The sequence below is a fragment of the Zingiber officinale genome, chromosome 9B (genome assembly GCF_018446385.1).
Source record: "Zingiber officinale cultivar Zhangliang chromosome 9B, Zo_v1.1, whole genome shotgun sequence".
Lineage (NCBI taxonomy): Eukaryota > Viridiplantae > Streptophyta > Magnoliopsida > Zingiberales > Zingiberaceae > Zingiber > Zingiber officinale.
Genome location: NC_056003.1, coordinates 91,421,601 through 91,440,165, shown reverse-complemented (window position 1 = coordinate 91,440,165; position 18,565 = coordinate 91,421,601). Strand labels below are relative to the sequence as shown.

Sequence of the window (18,565 nt, the reverse complement as noted above, 5' to 3'; positions counted from 1 at the left end):
AAAACCGTTGTCTTTTTAGCGAACAATGTTAATTAACATCAGTTTGACAATGATTTTTCACTGTTGTCTTTTAACGCCATTGACAACAGTTTGACATATTTAAACTGATGTCTTTGGGTACAATATACAACATGTTGACAATAAATAAAAAATTTATTAATCTTTTCGTACTCAACCGTTTATAAAAAACATCATCATCCAGGGCAAATCATCTAGTGCAAATTTCATTGATAAAAAACCTACAATCCAAACATAATCAATATTTACAATGCAAATTTCATTAAAGTACCAAACATCATCATCCAAACATCATTAAAGTACAAAACATCAACATTCAAACATCACAAAAGTTTACAAAACAAAATAGTACCCATAACAATATATCACACATATATATAAAATCCAAAATATCTTATTTTGTTGGATCAAGTCTTCTCTACCTGTGCATCTTCTAAACAGCCTGTGCATCTTCTAAACACCATATCAATAACTGTAGCCTTTTCTGGTTTCTCCTCCCTCCTAGCTTCTCTTTTCTTCTCCTTTCTGGGTACGGGATCATTATCTTTTCCCTGAGGTAAATAGCATATGATTGCAAGTTAAGTCATTTCCCAGGAGTAAATGGCATAAAGATGATAATGACAAAGACGCTGTACACAATTGAATATGATAACAATACTTCTTTCTAGGCACAAATTAAAATTACTGTATAACTCACTTTCAGTTCAAGTTATCTACAAAATATCATTGATCAAGAACCTACAATCCAAACATCATTAAAGTACCAAACATCAACATCCAAACATCACCAAACTTTACAAAACTAAATAGTACCCATAACAATATATCACACATATATATGCCAAAGTATATTATTTTGTTGGATCAAATCTTCTCTACTTGTGTAATTCCTGTGATTAAAGTACCAAAACTGGCTAAGTATATAACACCCTTTTACTTCCTGTGAAAATAAAAATCACATGATTTTAATCCAATTCAACAACAAGTCTAGCTAGTCTCCAGTATATATTTTTATCACCAACATTAGAGGTTGTTGTAGGTGCAACCTTAGGTCAAGGTTGACCTGGTTGACCCGACTCGAGGTGACTTGACTCGAGTTGTATTTTGATGTTTGACTTGGGAAGATTGTCGGTGCAACCTTAGGTCAAGGTTGACCTAGTTGAGTTGCATGTTGATGTTTGACACTCGTGAGAGAGTTCTATTCTTGATGTTTGACAAGAATAGGTGTTTGGGAGATTTTAGGTGCAACCTTAGGTCAAGGTTGACCTGGTTGACCTGATTTGGGAAAAGTCCAAGCAGGGAGCTTGGCACGCGAAAAGTCCAAGTATGGAGACTTAGCACTGGAAAAGTCCAAGCAGGGAGCTTGGCACGCGAGAAGTCCAAGTGTGGAGACTTGGCACGGGAAAAGTCCAAGTATGGAGACTTGGCACTGGAAAAGTCCAAGTATGGAGACTTGGCACGAGAAGTCGGAGAAGCTTGGCACGAGGGAAAGTCCTAAGCGGGATGTTAGGCGGTGTGGAAAAGTCCGTGAGTGAAGCTAGGCAGTGGGAAAGTCCTAGTGGGATGTTAGGCGGTTGGAAAGTCTGGTGAGTGAAGCCGAGTGAAAGTCCTAAGTGGATGTTAGGCGGTGTGGAAATCCTGGTGAAGCCCGGTGAAAAGTCCGGTGAGTGAAGCCGCAAGGAAAATCCAAATAGATCAAGGATGATCGGACATCCGGTGTTGAGGAAAGTCCAAGTAGGTCAAAGGGATTGACCGGACAATTGGCGAGGAATTCTAGCAGTCAAGGGAGTGACCGATGCTAGGGATGAAGTACCAATAGGTCAAGGTTGACCGGATATTGGTTGGAAGGTTTGGGACTTGGTTTGGGCAAAATTGCTCGGATCGTCTGCACCGATCAGTGATCGTTGTGTATCCGATCGGTCCGTGACCTATCGGATAACAAGCAAGGTGTGGGCTTCTTGATCGGTGGGGACCGATCGGCATGACGATCGGTCCGGGACCGATCGAGGAGCCGATCGGTCCGGGACCGATCAGATTCCACAGAGTTGGGCAACTCTCATGAAGCCTGTGGACCGATCAGCGTAGGGCCTGATCGGTCCCGCGACCGATCAGATCTCAGGCTGAAGCCTGATCGGTCCAGGTTCTAGCCGTTGCGTAGCAACGGCTAGTTTCTGCTGTGTCTTCTTCGCAGGTATAAAGGGGTCGAGGGCTGCTGCTGCGATTAATCTTCTTCTTCTTCCTTCCTGTTGCGAAGTGCTTGAGCTTTGTTGAGCTCCTCCTTGTCGAAGCTTCGCGTGAGCTTCATTCCACGACTGGATCAGCTGCTGCTGAGTTGCTTGTTGCATCTGTCCGTGAAGTTGCTACTTCATCCGGGACCCCAGTCGACGAGAAGGCAAGCTACTGTGTTTACATTCCTGTTGTATTTTGTTCTTGCTATTCTCTTGTACTCTTAGCTTGCTGTTGCAAGTGATTGTGGCGAGGTTTCTCCACCCACAAGGAGTTTGATTTAGCCGGTTTTCCGGGGACTCATCCACCGACGGATTGATAGGCTTCGTCCACCTTACGGACACGCCGAGAAGTAGGAGTTTCATCTCCGAACCTCGTTACATCCTTGCGTAGAGGTTTGATTTCTTCTCCTGTTTTCTTTCTGCATTTAGTTTCCGCTGCGCTAACCCTAGTTTGTAGAAATAAACGCGAGCAATTGGGGTCGGCTATTCACACCCCCCCCTCTCTAGCCACGACCATCGGTCCCAACAGTTGTAATATGTCAAGAGCTACTGGACCTTTGACATGTTTATACAAAGAGTTAAGTTTGCTTATTACACCAATATGCGTATCAAGTGTGAAAGGATTTATACAAAGAGTTAAGTTTGTTTATCCAACTGATGGGACTTTCCTGAGACAAGGAGCCTGCGAATACCCAGAACCAACTAATTACTCTTAACTTAGATAAATATGAAACATAACAGAATGATGTTTACCATGAAGATGCTCTTTCAGTGCTCCATTATGCATAAACTCATATACAAGAATGCTTTTGCCTTCTTGCTAGCAGTAACCGAGAAATTCAACCAGATTTCTGTGATGTATTCTTGAAAGTAGAGAAACCTGGAACAAATTTTATTGGTCAAACTGGTGCAATAATAACTTAGTGCAATCCTTCAGCAAGCTACCATAAACACACTTTATGAAGAACCTTAAGCATATCTTTTTGGTTTGGCTAAGCAATCATCTAAGCAATTAAGAGTAACCCTTTTACCCAAAGCTATGTAAACAGCTACCTCACTTGAGAACTGTCTGTTTCCCTGACAAGAATCATTGGTTTGAACTTTGACGGCAATTTCTTTTCCGTTTTTCAACTTTCCATAATACACTGTCCCATAGCCCCCAGAACCAACTTTTTTAGCAAAGTTTTCTGTGGCATCGTTGATTTCAGATAACCAATATCTATGTGCTGTTTCAATGCCAAATCCTCCGAAAGAAGCACTTAACTCTTGGAATGGTTGGGGAGGTGGAAGATCATCTGCAAATGAAAAAATAATATCTTTAATTCATATACATGTTTCAGACAAAAGTTAGTCAGTTGTATTGAGTCGTACCTACCTTCTCTTGAAAATAGTCTAAGTTTCTTGGGGATACGCCTCAAAATAGCATACCCAAGTTTGATAATTGTAATTTCATTGGAAAGTAGGACTTAAAGAGATATTCAACACAATCTAATAAGAAATACCCACGTGAAAACTATATTTTTGCCAAGAAGATGACCAGGTACTGTTCCGGACAGCATATTGTTCTGCACGTACCTGCAAGCTCAATAGTTACTTCATGCTGGAGTTGGTGCTAGACAAAGCCAAACGTTAAAAGAGAACAAATTTGGGCAAACATTGATGTTCGTTAAATGACAATATAATGGCAAGAAAGGACATACAGTTCTTGTAAATTTGATAGGCCATCCAAAAATGATAGATCACCAGTTAACTTATTGTTCTCAAGGTGACTGCAAAAAAACAATTCAAAAAGTCTAGCGAATGATTAAGTGTTTGATATATAAACCAGCAATATTTATATATTACATGTTTCTAAGACTTAAGCATGCACCGAGAGCAGGTATATGGCCACAAAGCACGTTTCCATCAAGCCATCTGAAATATTTGAATTTGACACAGTGACAAGGAATCATTAAATCCATCAACAGTTGTGCCGAATGAAATAAATTGACTTGGAACAGAAGTAGATTCTAACTTACAATTCGACTAGGCTAGTTAAACTAGCAAGCTCTGCAGGTATATTCCCCGTCAAATTTCTCCCTGATAGTCTACTGTTCATTATACAAATCTATTCATTAGTTCACGCGGCGAGAAGATAGCTAAAATTTGTACATTAGCAACAATTCATAGGTCAGCTAGAGAAACTGGAAATCATGCATGGGAAAGCAAAGCAAACATGACAAAGACCAATGAGAGTTAGAGAAGCATTCAGTACATTGAAACAATTTGTGGTTGCGGATCTGAATTACATTGAACCAATGACCATGGAGCTGGTAAGCATGGATCTCCACCTTCTTGTGCCCAAACTTCTTTTGGGTAATGTGATACAAAGCTTTCCATGGTCAGTGCTGAAGAGAAAAGAGGTATAAAGGATACACTCTAAAAGAAAACAGTGTTGCTCTAGATTACCAAATTTACAAGATATTTCTTTACTTACCGTCTAGGGATCCATAATTTATCTCCATATACTTGTATATCTCAAAAGCATTTAAGATAGGTCCCTTGGATGAATCATTTGTTTTCTTAAAAGCAAAAGACAAGACAAAAGGGAGACTTATATTATATGATCCCGGTTCATATAGCCAAAAGGGAGAATTTTCAAAAGTTTAACTTGAAAAGAATAGTCAGACCTCCAAGTGAAATCACAGTCCAGATTTTTCAATACAAGGGTCCTAACAATTTAAAGAATAAACTCATTGAAAGAAAAAAAAACACACCTTTTGGTTAAAATTCTATCTCTCCCTTGATGGAATAAAGTCCTCTCCATTACCAACTCTGAGCTGCAACATTTGTTTTAGTTGTCATAAATAACCTCAAATAATACGTAAAAGTATAAATACAAAACATAAAACCATACCCGGGGAGGATGTAATACTATGCCTCCTATTTGAGTAAAAGCAGTGACAATGCTAACGCCACATGCATGTAGGAGTGGGTTAGGATCATAATTATTGAACCTCAAAGCCTATCATCCAAGGATAAGCATGAAAAAAATAGCATACAGGTCATACCAACAAAACCAATCTTAAAGATCGGCACATACCTCACTGAGGACACTCATTCGTTGTTGAGGCTTCAACCTTGACTTTTCCACCAAGGAAGCTCATTGAAATGTTGACAGTGATTTGGTATATCTTTGTAGTGAAATGCTTCATTACATATGGTTCAAAAATTCTTCATTACAGCGATTTGGTATATAAAAGCAGCTTCTCCTAGTTTTTAAAATAATGCTTCATTGCATATGGTTCAAAAATTCTTATAAGCCAATTGATTGCAAAATGCTGACAAATAATGAAACAACACAACTCGGAAAAACTCACATTTCATCTTTGCAAGGCTTGCCACTTATCCCAATGATTTTAAATTCTTGATTTGTATGAGTTGTCTTCACTCTCGAATTTTCAAAGCTCTTCTAGCCTAGCAACAACAAACAGTGAAAAAATAATCTTAGTAGACATAATATGAAGAATGAAACAAGCAAGCTAAAACAAGTTGCCTCAATAGGTATATTATATATAGGCATTCAATAACCTAGAAAATAAAAATAAAGAACAAATTCTTAATCACCTTGTTCCAGTCCAGTTGGTATGCATCCTTGACATTTTGATTTGCAAGTAGAAAGCCAACCACTAGTCCAGGACACACAGTCATAATAGTAGAGACATCTATATTCAATAAATAAGAAAGATAATAATATTTTTAAAACAATAAAGTTTTTAGGAAGACTTATGAATACTAAGTAACAGTAGTATAAACAAGAAGACATCTATAATGTCTTCTTTATGGGAAGACTTATGAATTCTAAGTAACAGTAGTCTCAGTTTTTGAAACAAACTGTATCAAACAATGGAAGGGAAGGGAAAAAATGTTACCGGAAGGGAGAGTTTTGTGGTTGTGGCCACTACTAACATTCAAACGCCTTCCAGTGAGAATTTGTTGTCGGTCGAACATTTGGAAGATTCCAGTCATGCACCCTATTTGCCTCTGCAACTCTGGATTGTCATGATCAGCAGCAAATGCTTATAGAAACTTTGCTGACATATTTCTCTTCCTGCAACTACAAAATCCGAAATAGAACCAGAACACTCGGGCCAGAAATTAGATTAGGGTTTAGCAAAATACTTACCTCCTTTAATTTGTTCTACAATATTTCCTGACAAACACGCCAGCATTCACCCTTCACCATCAGTGCCCCTGATGCTACTTCTACCAAAGTAGTCCCACTACATTAGAATGATATTATACACCTAGCTAAAAGAGATCCCTTTTCCAATTTCCAATCCCCAACCGAACTCAGCTTCTCTCCAAAACTTCCCTCCCTGGCTGGACTACCAACCACACCGAAGAAAATAGGCAGGTACACCTTCAATAAGAAAGGCACATAAGGAGAAGAAAAACAAAAAGAAAATACAGAAAAGGAAGCAACTTCAACACATTAGCCACTCCCTGTGACAGGTGCACCACCATAAACAAAAACAATAATAGAAATAAAAACAAATAAAACAAAACTTGTTGCCTTCCTGTAGCTCCAATTTCCTTTTGTTATTATCGACTAGAGAAGAAATGTGTGTAAGGAAGGTGTCAGAGGCAGGGAGTTCAGACGGGAGGAAACTAGCAAGGCATGGATGTGGGGTTTTGCGATCCCAAGGATGGTGAAAGATTCCAATGGGGGATGAACTTGGAATTGAATGGAATGGATTGTTCTTTTAGTTAATTCCTTATTGGAATGGGAATTGTTCAATAAAGTATAGAAACGCAAAGGCAGGAATTACTGGGCAAAATTTAGGCCGAAAATATACTAGAATACACGATACAAAAGAAGACTGTTGCTACAACAGAAGAAATACAAAAGAAATATGCAGAGGCAGGAATTTCCACCTGTATTCCAAGCCAAATTGTGGTTAACTAGCATACATATATGATAATTAACTGTATGAAAGATAATTCATTTATCTCACAAGGATCATATATGCTAAGAATCCTACATAGTTGTAGTGTTTTTTGCTTCAAAGAGTTAGGTTCAATGAATTTGAGTGGTTAGTGCAAATCAAGTACAACATCTCATAGAAGATTAAAGCGTTCCACAGTATTGTACTCTTCTCAATGGTTGCTCGGAGATTAGATAAGGAAATGACTTACTAGATACTCTAAAAGGATAACCATATATAAACAACTTCCGTCCTTGCACTTGTGAATTCTGGAATTCCAAGCTCTAATCTTTTGGTGATGTAAATTTAAGAAATCAGCAAATGTAATACAAATAAAGAGTAAATCTAAATTACTTTTGCACCGTATAAAGTGTGATATAACCATTCATATTGGAACTTAGACAATACATTTATATATGGAGATGTAGTGTCGATGCTGATCTACCACAGACCAAAATAACACCACTGCGTTTCTATACTTTATTGAACAATTTTCCACATATAACCTCTAAACATTAAAACCACTAGTCCAAGTCAATAAAGTTTTTAAGATTGTTTTGAAAAAATAATTGTCTCACAAGAAGAAATTCCCTAAAAATGTATTAGGGAATGCCCTCATACGGTTCAGCTATTCGACCTATTTGCTGTGGAAGTTGAGCAGAGGAAGAATTAATCTACCTGAAGAAGCGCCTTGATGACTTCCGGAGTGAGGATGGATTCCAACACGGGGATCCTTCTGAAGGGAGATCAAAACATCTACGAAATCTTTCTCATCATGCGACGACACTCGCTCTTCATGTTCCTTGATAACCTGATCCAGCAGATCATCCCACCTCTTATGGTTCTTCTTCACTCGCGCCACCTTGCCGAGCAACCAATCCACCCAACCGAGCCACGGGAGGTAATCCCCGAGATAAATCTTGGCCAGCAGCACCAAGTTCTCTGAGATGAGCTTCGAGAACAACCCTTTCTTCCCTTCGAACTTCTTCCCCGTGACTATCCGACACAAGATGTCGTTGGAGAAGGCAAACAGGATGGGGGACATGTCGATCTCCGCTGCCGATCCACGGGAGCAGATGGCGGCAACCATGGTGGCCACCTCCTGCTCGTGAACCAGAGCGTAGGACTGTACCATCTTGGGGCTCAGTAGGTGGAGGGTGCATATCTGTCGGCGTTGCCTCCACTCATCGCCATAGGGGGCGAAGGCCATGTCGCTGCAACCATCGAGGAGGATGCAGGTGACGGTGGTGGAGGAGCGGTTGGCACAGATGTGATCGTGGGTGCGGAGGACATCCCGGGCAGCATCGGGGGAGGAGACGACGAGGGTTAGGATGCGGCCGAGGCAGAGGCAAAGCCTAGAGCCATATGAGAGAACGATCATACGAGGAGAGAGGTTTAGGGTTCAGGTAGGCTAAGGAGGGAAAATAGTGCGCCAAAAATTTTTCGACCACTGCTACAACAAAAACGACGAAGGGGGAAAACGGCGAAAGAATAAAGTCAAAGACAACGGTTTATTAAAACTGTTGTCTTTGACCCCTAAAAAAATGTTTAAAGACAACAATTTTAGAAAATTGTTGTAAAAGGTGTTGTTGATTTTACAAAAAGTCGCTCAACAACAACGGTTTTTATAAAACTGTTGTCTTTTATTTTTTTCAGGCGCTCAAAGACAACGGTTTTGCTAAAAACCGTTGTCTTTTATCAAATTAACAACAGTTTCTTCTAAAATCGTTGTCTTTATGGTGTTGTCTTTTAACAATTTTGTTGTAGTGGCCACTTTATTTTCATCGATCGACGCTTCAGAGTCGGGATCGTCCTTTTCGGCTTGTAGGGTAATATTGAGATTTGGCTTCTCTACTTGTTTAGGCTCTGCAATTCAAGATTCGTGAAGTTTAAATGTAGAAAACAAATTTTCTAAAGTACTTACCTCAAAGTCCTTAGAGATGTAGTATGCATCTACTAAGGACACCCATTCTGGAGATCTTGGGAAGGCGTTGAAGCGCGTACTGGATCGAGTCTCGGTTTGTTACCGATTCTCCGAGGTTATTTAACTGAGTTATCAGCTATTTGATTCTCGCTTGGAGTTGCGCTACCTTCTCACCATTGTTCATCCGGAGATTCGTCAACTGAGTCCAGAGGATGTCCCACCTTGCTAACTTCACTTCTGAAGTGTCTTCGTGGAGCTCCAGGAATTTCTCCCAGAGGTCTTTGGCGGAGTCGTAGCTTCCGATCCGACTTACCTCCTGGGGCGGCAGAACGCTAAACAGATGAAATTCTGCTTTTTCGTTGGCCACGAAATCGGCTTGCTCCTTCTTCGTCTACTAATACTCTTCTTTGTCTTTTGGAGTTGTAAAACCAAATTTCATAGTTAGAAGAATGTCAAAATCTGTTTTAAAAAATACCTCCATTCTTCATCTCCATGTAGCAAAGTCTCCGTCGAGCTTCGGGGGATGAATGCTTGTTCCGGCCATCATCTTGATCCTGATGCTTTAGTCGGCGGTTAGTCCTTCTGAGGCTGTCTGACTCTGATACCACTTATTGGTGCAGTGGGGCGGGCAAGAGGGGAGGGGTGAATTGCCTGCAAATAAGGAATACCCTCCTCAAAACTTTTCAACTCAAAAAATAATAGCAACAAAAATATAAAATAATAGTAATAAAAGGGAGACATAAAATTTAATTTGGTTACAACCCAGGGGGTTGTTAATCCAAGGCGGATGAACATGCACACTTAGAAAGTCTCCTTCTCTGAAGGCGGAGAAGCCTTTTACACACTAAAAGCTCTTACAAGTTGCTAGGAATTGAATACTTAGTTGATTTATCTATTTCCTAGCTCCAGGAGCCTTTATATAACTCATGGAAAACTTATCTCGAGCCTTGAGGGTGCTTCCAACGAGGTTGAGGGCACCTTGATAACCATGATTTTATTGTATTATTTTGGTTCATACATGCATGATTTGATGTTATGTTCATAGATAAAACCTAAATTTGCATCATATTTCATGCATTGTCTTTATTTTTTGACTTAATTGTAAATTATCTTATTTTTGGTGTTATTTTATGCTAATATTTGATTCTTATTTTGTAGGTATCAAAAGATCTTGAATTTAGATCTATTTGAACCAAATTTGTGCTTGAATCAAAGTTTAAATGAGAAGATCAAGTTACGGAGCATTATGGACCGTTCATCGAAGATTGGACAGATTTGAACCATCCAGTTAAGATCTGGTCGATTCGACCTAAGGGAGAGTAGATCCAGACCCTTGATCAAGATCAGCACCTTTGGATCGGATTTTTAGAGACTTTTCACTGTTGATCAAGCTCCAAATCAATCATAGTCATCCGTTCAGATCTGGATCAGATTCAAAAGAGAAGCTACAGTAGCTTCGTGGCTTCGTTGACTCCTCCACGCAGCTTCGTCCCGTCGTGCGTCTTCTTCTAGATTTCGACCCCTTTCCTTCTCCGATCAATCCTCTCAAGCAACGACCTCAGTGAAGAGCTTCAAGGCAGCTAAATCTTGATCATCTGAGCCATCGACGAGCGTTCCCTCTGGCGAGATTCTCCATTCCGGCATCTCTCTATTCCAGCGCGATTTGGAGGTGTTCCTCCAATCGGCGACTCTGATTCCCATTAGCGACATTTGGAGGTGGTCCTCCGGTGTTCCTGAGCTCCATCCGACAGCATACCATCATCCGCAACTCCATCCTAGATCCAGAGATTCCGGATTGTAGATTTCCAGCATTTTCGACCATTATTGGGTTTAGGGTTGGTTCCAACGTGTCGGGGGTGTTCCGTCGACACTGTTGAGCATTCCTTGAACTGAGACGCAGCTGAGATGCTCCTTTGAGGATTGGAGTTGGGTGTTCTTGACTTCGGCACTCTTGTGTGACGGTAAGAGTGTGTTGCTTGATAGATTGGTTATGAAAATGGATTGGTTTACATTTTTATTTCATTTTGTTACTGTTTTATAGCTTAGAACAGATTTCTTTTAATGTTTATTATGTTTTAGCAAGTAATCTAGCATTTTATTCCCTTGTTTAAGTTTAATTCGTGTTTAATTGATGCTTGGTTAATTGTTTAGTGTTTAAGTTCTAAGTTAGGGTTTACATCTTACTTTAGATCAGATTTAATTGTGTATCGTCATTTCATATTTAGTTTAAGTGTGTTAATGATTTAATCACAACGTAAAGTGACAATGCGTTATGGTTTAATTGTTGGCACCTAGTTAGGTTTCATTTATGCATTAGATCAGTTTCTTATTTACTTGTTTTTCATTTGTTAGATTTAGATTCAAAGTTTAAACTCCCCCATTTATATATTAAAACCCCAAAAATAGGAATAAATTATGAACCTAAAATTACATCTTACCGTTGGTTCCTCGAGGTTCGATCCTGGGCTCGTTATTACAACATGATTGTGTATGTAAGGGGTTCATGGAATATACATTGTTAATTTATTTTACGAGTGTGACTGACTTTTTATCACGCCTCCAGCCGAGGTGAGCGGATAAAACTTTATCCGCGCGTAAACAGTCGAGTTGACCAGGCTGAAGGCGCCTTCAACACTATTGAAGGCGCCTTCAATGTTGAAGGCGCCTTCAATGTTGAAGGCACCTTCAACGTTTAGGGCGCCTTCAACATTGTTGAGGGCACCTCCAATGACTTTTTTTTAGCTTTTCTTCATCTTCACGAAGGCTTCCGAAGTTCCGATCGCTTGGGTGATTACGACCAATTGAAATAGGGCTCACCCGAACCTAATTTCTGGCCTTCTCCTTGAGCAGGCTTCCGGCCCGACTTCTCGTCCCTCAAACGCGACACACGTTCTTCTCGTCCACCGGTATACTCTTTCACAGCTCTCTCATCCTTCGGGCACACCGAGTCCGTCAGCTCCCTTCCCGTGTCGTCCTTCTCGCTAATTGTGTCTTTCGCTTGACTTTTCGCGCTCCTAAGCTCCTGCACACTTAGACACAGGGATTAAATAACAAGCATGACCTAACCTAACTTGGTTGATTACATCAAAACAACCACAGGGCCCAACACATTCTACTATAGGAGAACACTCTACCACGAATGATCCCGTGGGCAGTCATGATATGTAAACAGCCACTCTCTGTGAGAGAATATCTACCATGAATGGTCCTATGAGCAGACTAGATATATATGTGTACAAATCAAAGATGATAAGTAGCCAGTGACCATCCCTTCCAAGAATACACTATGTTGACTACACTATGGTATGGTTTCCCTAGTATATAGTTACAAGCGCGAACAACCGCTACAGTTTACATGCGATAGCTCAACATCACTATCTGATCTAATGGTCAGTCTAAAGGCATAACACGTAATAAGTAACCAGTCTAATAACATGTATCTAAGTACCACAACAGTAAGTACAATAGTACCAATTGTAATCATGGGAATCCTAGTCGCTTAGACATAATATCTAATCTAACTCGCTGGTATCGTCATGATTACTGTAAACCAACAAGCTAAGAGTCAAGTAGTCATGGATGCCGATATAAAGAACACAATCCTATGGAATACTCTACCCCTCTGCTAAGATATGATATTTATTAAATGTAATGTAAATGCATGAATATCAATCGATATTTATACTATGGTCTAGTAATATCATATAGACTCAAACAATACATGCACGAAAATAAAGGAGACTACATATATATCTAAATAAATCAAAATACAAGATCAAGTAATAAAAAGACAAGCTCAAGCAACATTATGAATAGAGTCAAGGTAATAAACTACTAATCAAGTCATAACCGATGTACTAAGATCAAAGATCTAAAAAATAAGTCAAGAAATACCCGTCTTTATTTGTCGATCATGCTAAACAATCTCACGTCAAGACGCTCGTTTCGAATCAAAGTCTTGCATCAATATATATTTTATTTAGCTAAATTCATATGAATTAAATAACTAGAACAAATCCCTAAAACTAATTAGGGTCATCCTAATCGAAATAATCATTAATTAATCTCAATTAATGATTTAGGTTTCACTAATACAATTTACTGCTTAAATTAGAGTTAAGTCATTTTTAACTATAATTAATCCATATTTTTTTATTAGATTAGGTTTAGTTCTCCATTAACCCTAACCATTCTACCATGCCTTCACACCCAATTTGTAAGCTTTTCTATTGACTCACGCCCAGAGCAGTGGCTGTTGGAATCTATGGTCGAAGGATTGTGAAGCTGCTATTGAACAGATCAAACACCCTCAAAATAGAGATCCGACTATTGTCTAACAAATATGATGCCCCAAGGTCAGCAATCCGACATCTAACCCCTAAAACTGCTGCTAGGATTAAGTGATTACCTCAAGAATCATAGTAGGGCAGTCCGAAGGGAGGCTCAACTACAAGAAGGGTGAAGTCATGCTAATAGTTGACGTGCGATGGCAAACAGTCAATTGTCACACGAGATCGATCCAAACAATCTCGGTTAAAAGTTAAAGTTAAGAGTTAAACATAATTTTTATGAAAGGGAGAGCATAAGAGATTTGTTTAGGATAAGGGAGTTGTTTTTACAAATTATTATATTTATGCTCATGTTAAAATTTCTTTAATTATTGTTATGTTTTACTTAACTTTGAACCAGATTATCATAATAAAAAAGGGGGAGATTGTTGGTGCAAGGAGCACCAAATGATCGAACCTAAGTTTTGATTATGGCAAAGGGTCCAAAGTTAAGCTGTCTTGTAATCTAACAATGTTGATTGAGCTTGTAGGAAAGTCCTAAGTTGTCTTAGGCAAAAGTTCTAGTGGATTCTAGGCATGTGGAAAACCCTAGGGGGAGGTAACCATAGGTCCTAGGGAGAGGTAACCTTAGGTGATGGAAAGTCCTAACTGCGGTTAAGCAAGGAGAAGTCTTGGCAAATCGAGCACTTTGGGCGAAATCCTAGAGTTGGGCACTCTAGGTGAAAAACCTGGTGGTCGCGAACCAGGTGGAAGTCTGAATAGGTCGGGGATCGGATGTCCAGCAGAAAAGTCCTGAAGACTCGGACGTTGAGCAAAAGTCCAGTCAGTTTGGAGAACCGGTCTGGCAAAAGGTAAACTTTTCTGAGAGGAGTACGTGAGGACGCACTCCCTGAAGAGGAAACAGTAGGCGTTGGTTCGACCTAGAGTTTCAGCGAAACTCAAAGTCAGAATCGGACAGTCAGAAGACTGTCAAAATAATTTATTATTTCATATTTTATTGTGCTAATTCTATTTTGCAGGGTATATTTTGTATTTGGACTAATATGCCTTGTAGGAAGTGTAAAGCACAAAAGAGCCTTAGGTGAACAGTGTTCAAGGCGCCTTCTATGGAGATTGAAGGCGCCTCCGGTGAACAATGTTCAAGGTGCCTTCCATAGAGCTTGAAGGCGCCTTCGGATAGATAGAATTTATAGAAAGCGGATTTTATCAACAATCGAATCTGCGAGGATAGAATTTCAAGCTGGAGGCGCCTTCCATAGAGGCTGAAGGCGCATTCAACAACCTATTTAAGGCAGGTTCGATTAGAGCCTTAATAACACCGATCTTCACAATCTTTCTATTGCACGCTGCTCAAGAGACGATCCGACGAAGCTGTAACGTAACTCCGACAACCGAAAGCCCGAAATTCCTTATTCGTAGTTGTCGGTATACTTTCAATTATTGTACTTCAATTATTGTACTTGTAATTTTCATATTGATAGTGAATTACCCAAACTAAACACTCAACGAGTGTGGGCCTTGGAGTAGAAGTCGTCACAGACTCTAAACCAAGTAAAAAAAAAGTGTTACGCTTGTTTTGCTTCCGCTTTATTTCTTATTTCCGTTGTGTTACTCTGTGCTTTCCGAAACGAGTGAAAAAGTTACGAGCGCTATTCACCCCCTCTAGTGCATCTTGATCCTACAATGCCTTTCATGCGGGTCAAAATTTACCCGATAAAGAATTTCACTACCATAGAATCGTTATAATTATGGCCGCCATGCACTAGGGCTTTGATCACCGACTCCTCTATCATCAGGCCACCAACTTCCTTGATCTTCTTGCACGGGCCAAGTGTTAGTTCTTATACATGGTCTTACGACTTTTCAGAGACATGAGTTTTTAATAAATAGTCGCTCTGGCTTAGTCACTATGATCTTTTTGTGAGGAAGCACCCTTTTCTATGATCCTCTTGTGAGAAGACACCTCTTTTTCTAAAGTTAGAGAGTTCTTTAGAGAGAACCCCTTTTTCTAAAGTTACATAGTTCTTTAGAGAGAACCCCCTTGTACCCTTAGGTATTTACCTACCGACCAATATACTTTTTATTGAAAGTGGTTCGAGTTTTTTTAGGAGTATGACATGAGTTACTCGTATTGGGATATTGATTTGAGACATTTTTTCTCTCTTCTAAGTAAGGTCACCTTGCTTCCTTAAATTATAACTATTGACCCGATTATATGCTTGGACGGGCGATTGTTTATTTTTTATTATTTTTAATTTTAGATAGGAGAGACTTGTTAATCTCATTGGGACATAAATAAATCAATTTGGACCGGGCCAATAATTTTAACCCACAAAGTCTAGGGTTTTAGTGTAGCCGCTCCCCCCCTCTCTCTCTATATAAATCAACTTTTGCCATCTGCACTGTCCGTCCTATTCATCTTCCTCCCATCGCAGGTTTGCCTCCTCTACCTTCTGCCGTTCTGATCTTCGAAGCGGGCGATGATGAAGAATGAAGTCATGCACCACGCAGATGAGGTTTATCGTCTCATGTGCTGACATCAATTCTTCTACCCATTTTCATTCCTGAGCCTAGCTATTTTCATGCTTCTATTTTGATTTTTCTTTCCTTTTGGATTGCGCTTGTTTGCCCTCAGATCTGCTTTGAGATTTATGGTTCTTGTGATTTTGTTGCGAGTCTTTGTCTTCGATTTCCTTTTTTTTTTTGTGTGTTTTTTTAATTTATCGAGTGGAAGGATCATATGATGAGGGCTATGCCCAACCTTGATGCGGACTGAATCGGCTGTTCATCTGCCTTGCTGATACTAACCGTGTACTTCTGATGATCATCTCCTCTTCTCTCTTTATCGTTAAGAAGGTTCTTTGTTTTGCCGAATGGAACGATGATTCTGTCTTTTTGACCTTTTCGCCAACATTTTTGGTTCTGGAGCATGACAATCTGACAAGTAACTAATGAAAATCAAACCATTTCATGTTGTGATTCTAATTGCAAAACATTTTATTATATCAGAATCGTGCCAAACAAAAAATCATATGCTTGGTTCATCAAGTTCTTCCATGAGTTCCATCCATCGGAATAAATGACATTTTATATTGGACTTAAGCTATTGTCCGATTTGCCTTCCAATTGAAGGGCACTGCCCCTTTTTCTCCCAACACGATTAGGCCTCTTTGCAATCTAAATACAAGTAAATTCTTTCATACTGAGGACATGAATTATGTAGGTGAATGCAGCTTCATCAGTAGAACTGTAAAAAGCTTTCATTCCAACCAGATCTATAAAAGCAACTTAATCTTTACTTGCCGTATACGAACACAAATGTTCAAACCATAATTCAAGAGATTTTCTGAACTCTGAAGTTTGATTCATCTCATAAATTCGCTATCTTTTACAAACAAGAACAAAACAATAAAAGCATAAAAAACTATAAAAATTAGTTGGAGCTGTGAAATTTGTTCAAGATGATGGTTTGGTAAATTCTAGTGGCGCTCTCCTTTTCTCTATGTATAGCCTTCAAATTAAACTTGGATTAGCTTTATCCAATTGTAATATTTTAATTTCAGTCAATTAAAAATCTCACTAGTTCCATTGAAATATCAACAATTTATTAAAAGAGTACGTGGAATATAAAAATTATCAAAAGTTATATTGTAGTTGTTTATTTATGAAAGGGGGTAGTAAATTGATATGAAAAATTAATTTTAAGGGTGTAGTAAAATGATATGAAAATTTTATTTTTCAGGTATTTTTCAAAGTATTTTCGTGTATTTCTTAGGCGGCATTAAGTATTTCTATCTATAAATTCACATTGATTGTGACTTTATAGTGAAGAGTTTTAAGGTTTTGGCAATAATTTTTTTTCATAATGGCACAAGGAAGTGGGTTGAGTTGAGTGTATCATTTTTTGCACTTTAATTATTTGTAAAGGTATCATCTTATAAATTTTTTGATTTAAAAAAAACTCATTGAGTTGGTTAAAAATTTAAAAAAATTTTAATTGTAGGTTTAAGTTGACTTGGGCATAAACCAGATTGGAATAGTATTTTAAGTCATTTTAATTTTTTTTTTCAAGCATCCACAAAGAATGAAATACATCATGGATTTATTATTTTACATAAATAATCATCTTTTAGTTATTTTCTTGGATATATAATATATGTAGCATATATGTTTGATAATATATTTTAGAATTAGGATTCAATTTTTCAAATCTTTAGATTCTTAGGTATAATTTATAATTATCAATTTTAATCACAAAGTAGTTGTATAATAAAATAAAATATTTATATCAAGTCCAACATAGACTTGATATGATTAAATATCATATTCACGTTAGGCCTGATATGAGATAATATCATATTCACATTGGATTTGATATGAGATTATATTAGACCCAACATAAACCTAATACTTATTTATCTATTTGTTTGTAGAAGTCAACTAACCATTTAAGTTGTTCAGGTGTACTAGTTGCTTTCACAGAAAGAAATGTTTCTTTGCTGCTTGGTATTACATAAGGTGCTTCAACTCTAATCAATTCAACTAAAGCATCGGGTGATCTTTTTCTAAATTCTCAAATAAAAAAAAGCTACCAGATCAAGAATTGAAGAACTACTTAAATTTTATGTCAATCACGTTGAAGAAGAAGATGTTGTTTTATTATTTTACAAATTCTACATTTTGTATATATTTATTTATGTCTTATTTTCTTCTAGTACATATAAGGTCCCTTTATGTCTTATAGATATAGTAGATGAGTTTGAGAATCGTGTTAGATTCAATTGGGTTGAAGTCATCCATAAATTTATGACTCCATAATTATCTAAGATTGAAGACATATTTTCATTAATTCAGATAATACATTCTAACGCCAACTTCCCCTACCTAAAGGACTTTGTTGATCTTTTAGCATTGAGTTTATATTTGATGTTAAATTTAACAATATTTTGCGAACATGTATAACTATCTAATACTTGTGATAATGAATTAGGCATGATTTTTGGAGCATGTTCCAATTCAAAAATTATACAAAATTGAAGGAGCACGAATAAATAAGTGAAGGAGTATATTTCTTCACATATTAGTAAGGTTAGGGATGTAACCGAGCCGAACCGAGCCGAACAGTATTAGGCTCGAGCT

At 38.3% G+C, this 18,565-nt stretch overlaps 1 protein-coding gene, 2 long non-coding RNA genes and 1 other non-coding gene across 5 annotated transcripts; 1 reads left to right on the top strand and 3 right to left on the bottom strand.

Moving 5' to 3' along the window:
- Positions 1-522: 522 nt before the first annotated feature.
- On the bottom strand, positions 523-3,499 carry LOC122025321. 2 transcript variants are annotated; one of them, XR_006123668.1, is made up of 3 exons: positions 3,300-3,499; positions 3,000-3,126; positions 523-569 (listed from the first exon to the last, which is right to left on the bottom strand). It is a non-coding gene; the product is annotated as an uncharacterized LOC122025321 (long non-coding RNA). The 2 variants fall into 2 exon arrangements; XR_006123667.1 differs by lacking the exon at positions 523-569 and adding an exon at positions 2,796-2,928.
- A 786-nt stretch (positions 3,500-4,285) lies between these two features.
- Positions 4,286-4,863, bottom strand: LOC122022285. Its single transcript, XR_006122927.1, has 3 exons — positions 4,723-4,863; positions 4,501-4,633; positions 4,286-4,336 (listed from the first exon to the last, which is right to left on the bottom strand). It is a non-coding gene; the product is annotated as an uncharacterized LOC122022285 (long non-coding RNA).
- Positions 4,864-7,850: 2,987 nt separating this feature from the next.
- Positions 7,851-8,594, bottom strand: LOC122023149 (cytochrome P450 71A1-like). Its single transcript, XM_042581236.1, has one exon. The coding sequence runs from the start codon at positions 8,592-8,594 to the stop codon at positions 7,851-7,853; it is 744 nt and encodes a 247-aa protein (XP_042437170.1).
- A 7,307-nt stretch (positions 8,595-15,901) lies between these two features.
- LOC122025982 lies at positions 15,902-15,998 on the top strand. Its single transcript, XR_006123970.1, has one exon. It is a non-coding gene; the product is annotated as a small nucleolar RNA Z221/R21b (small nucleolar RNA).
- The last annotated feature ends 2,567 nt before the right edge of the window (positions 15,999-18,565 follow it).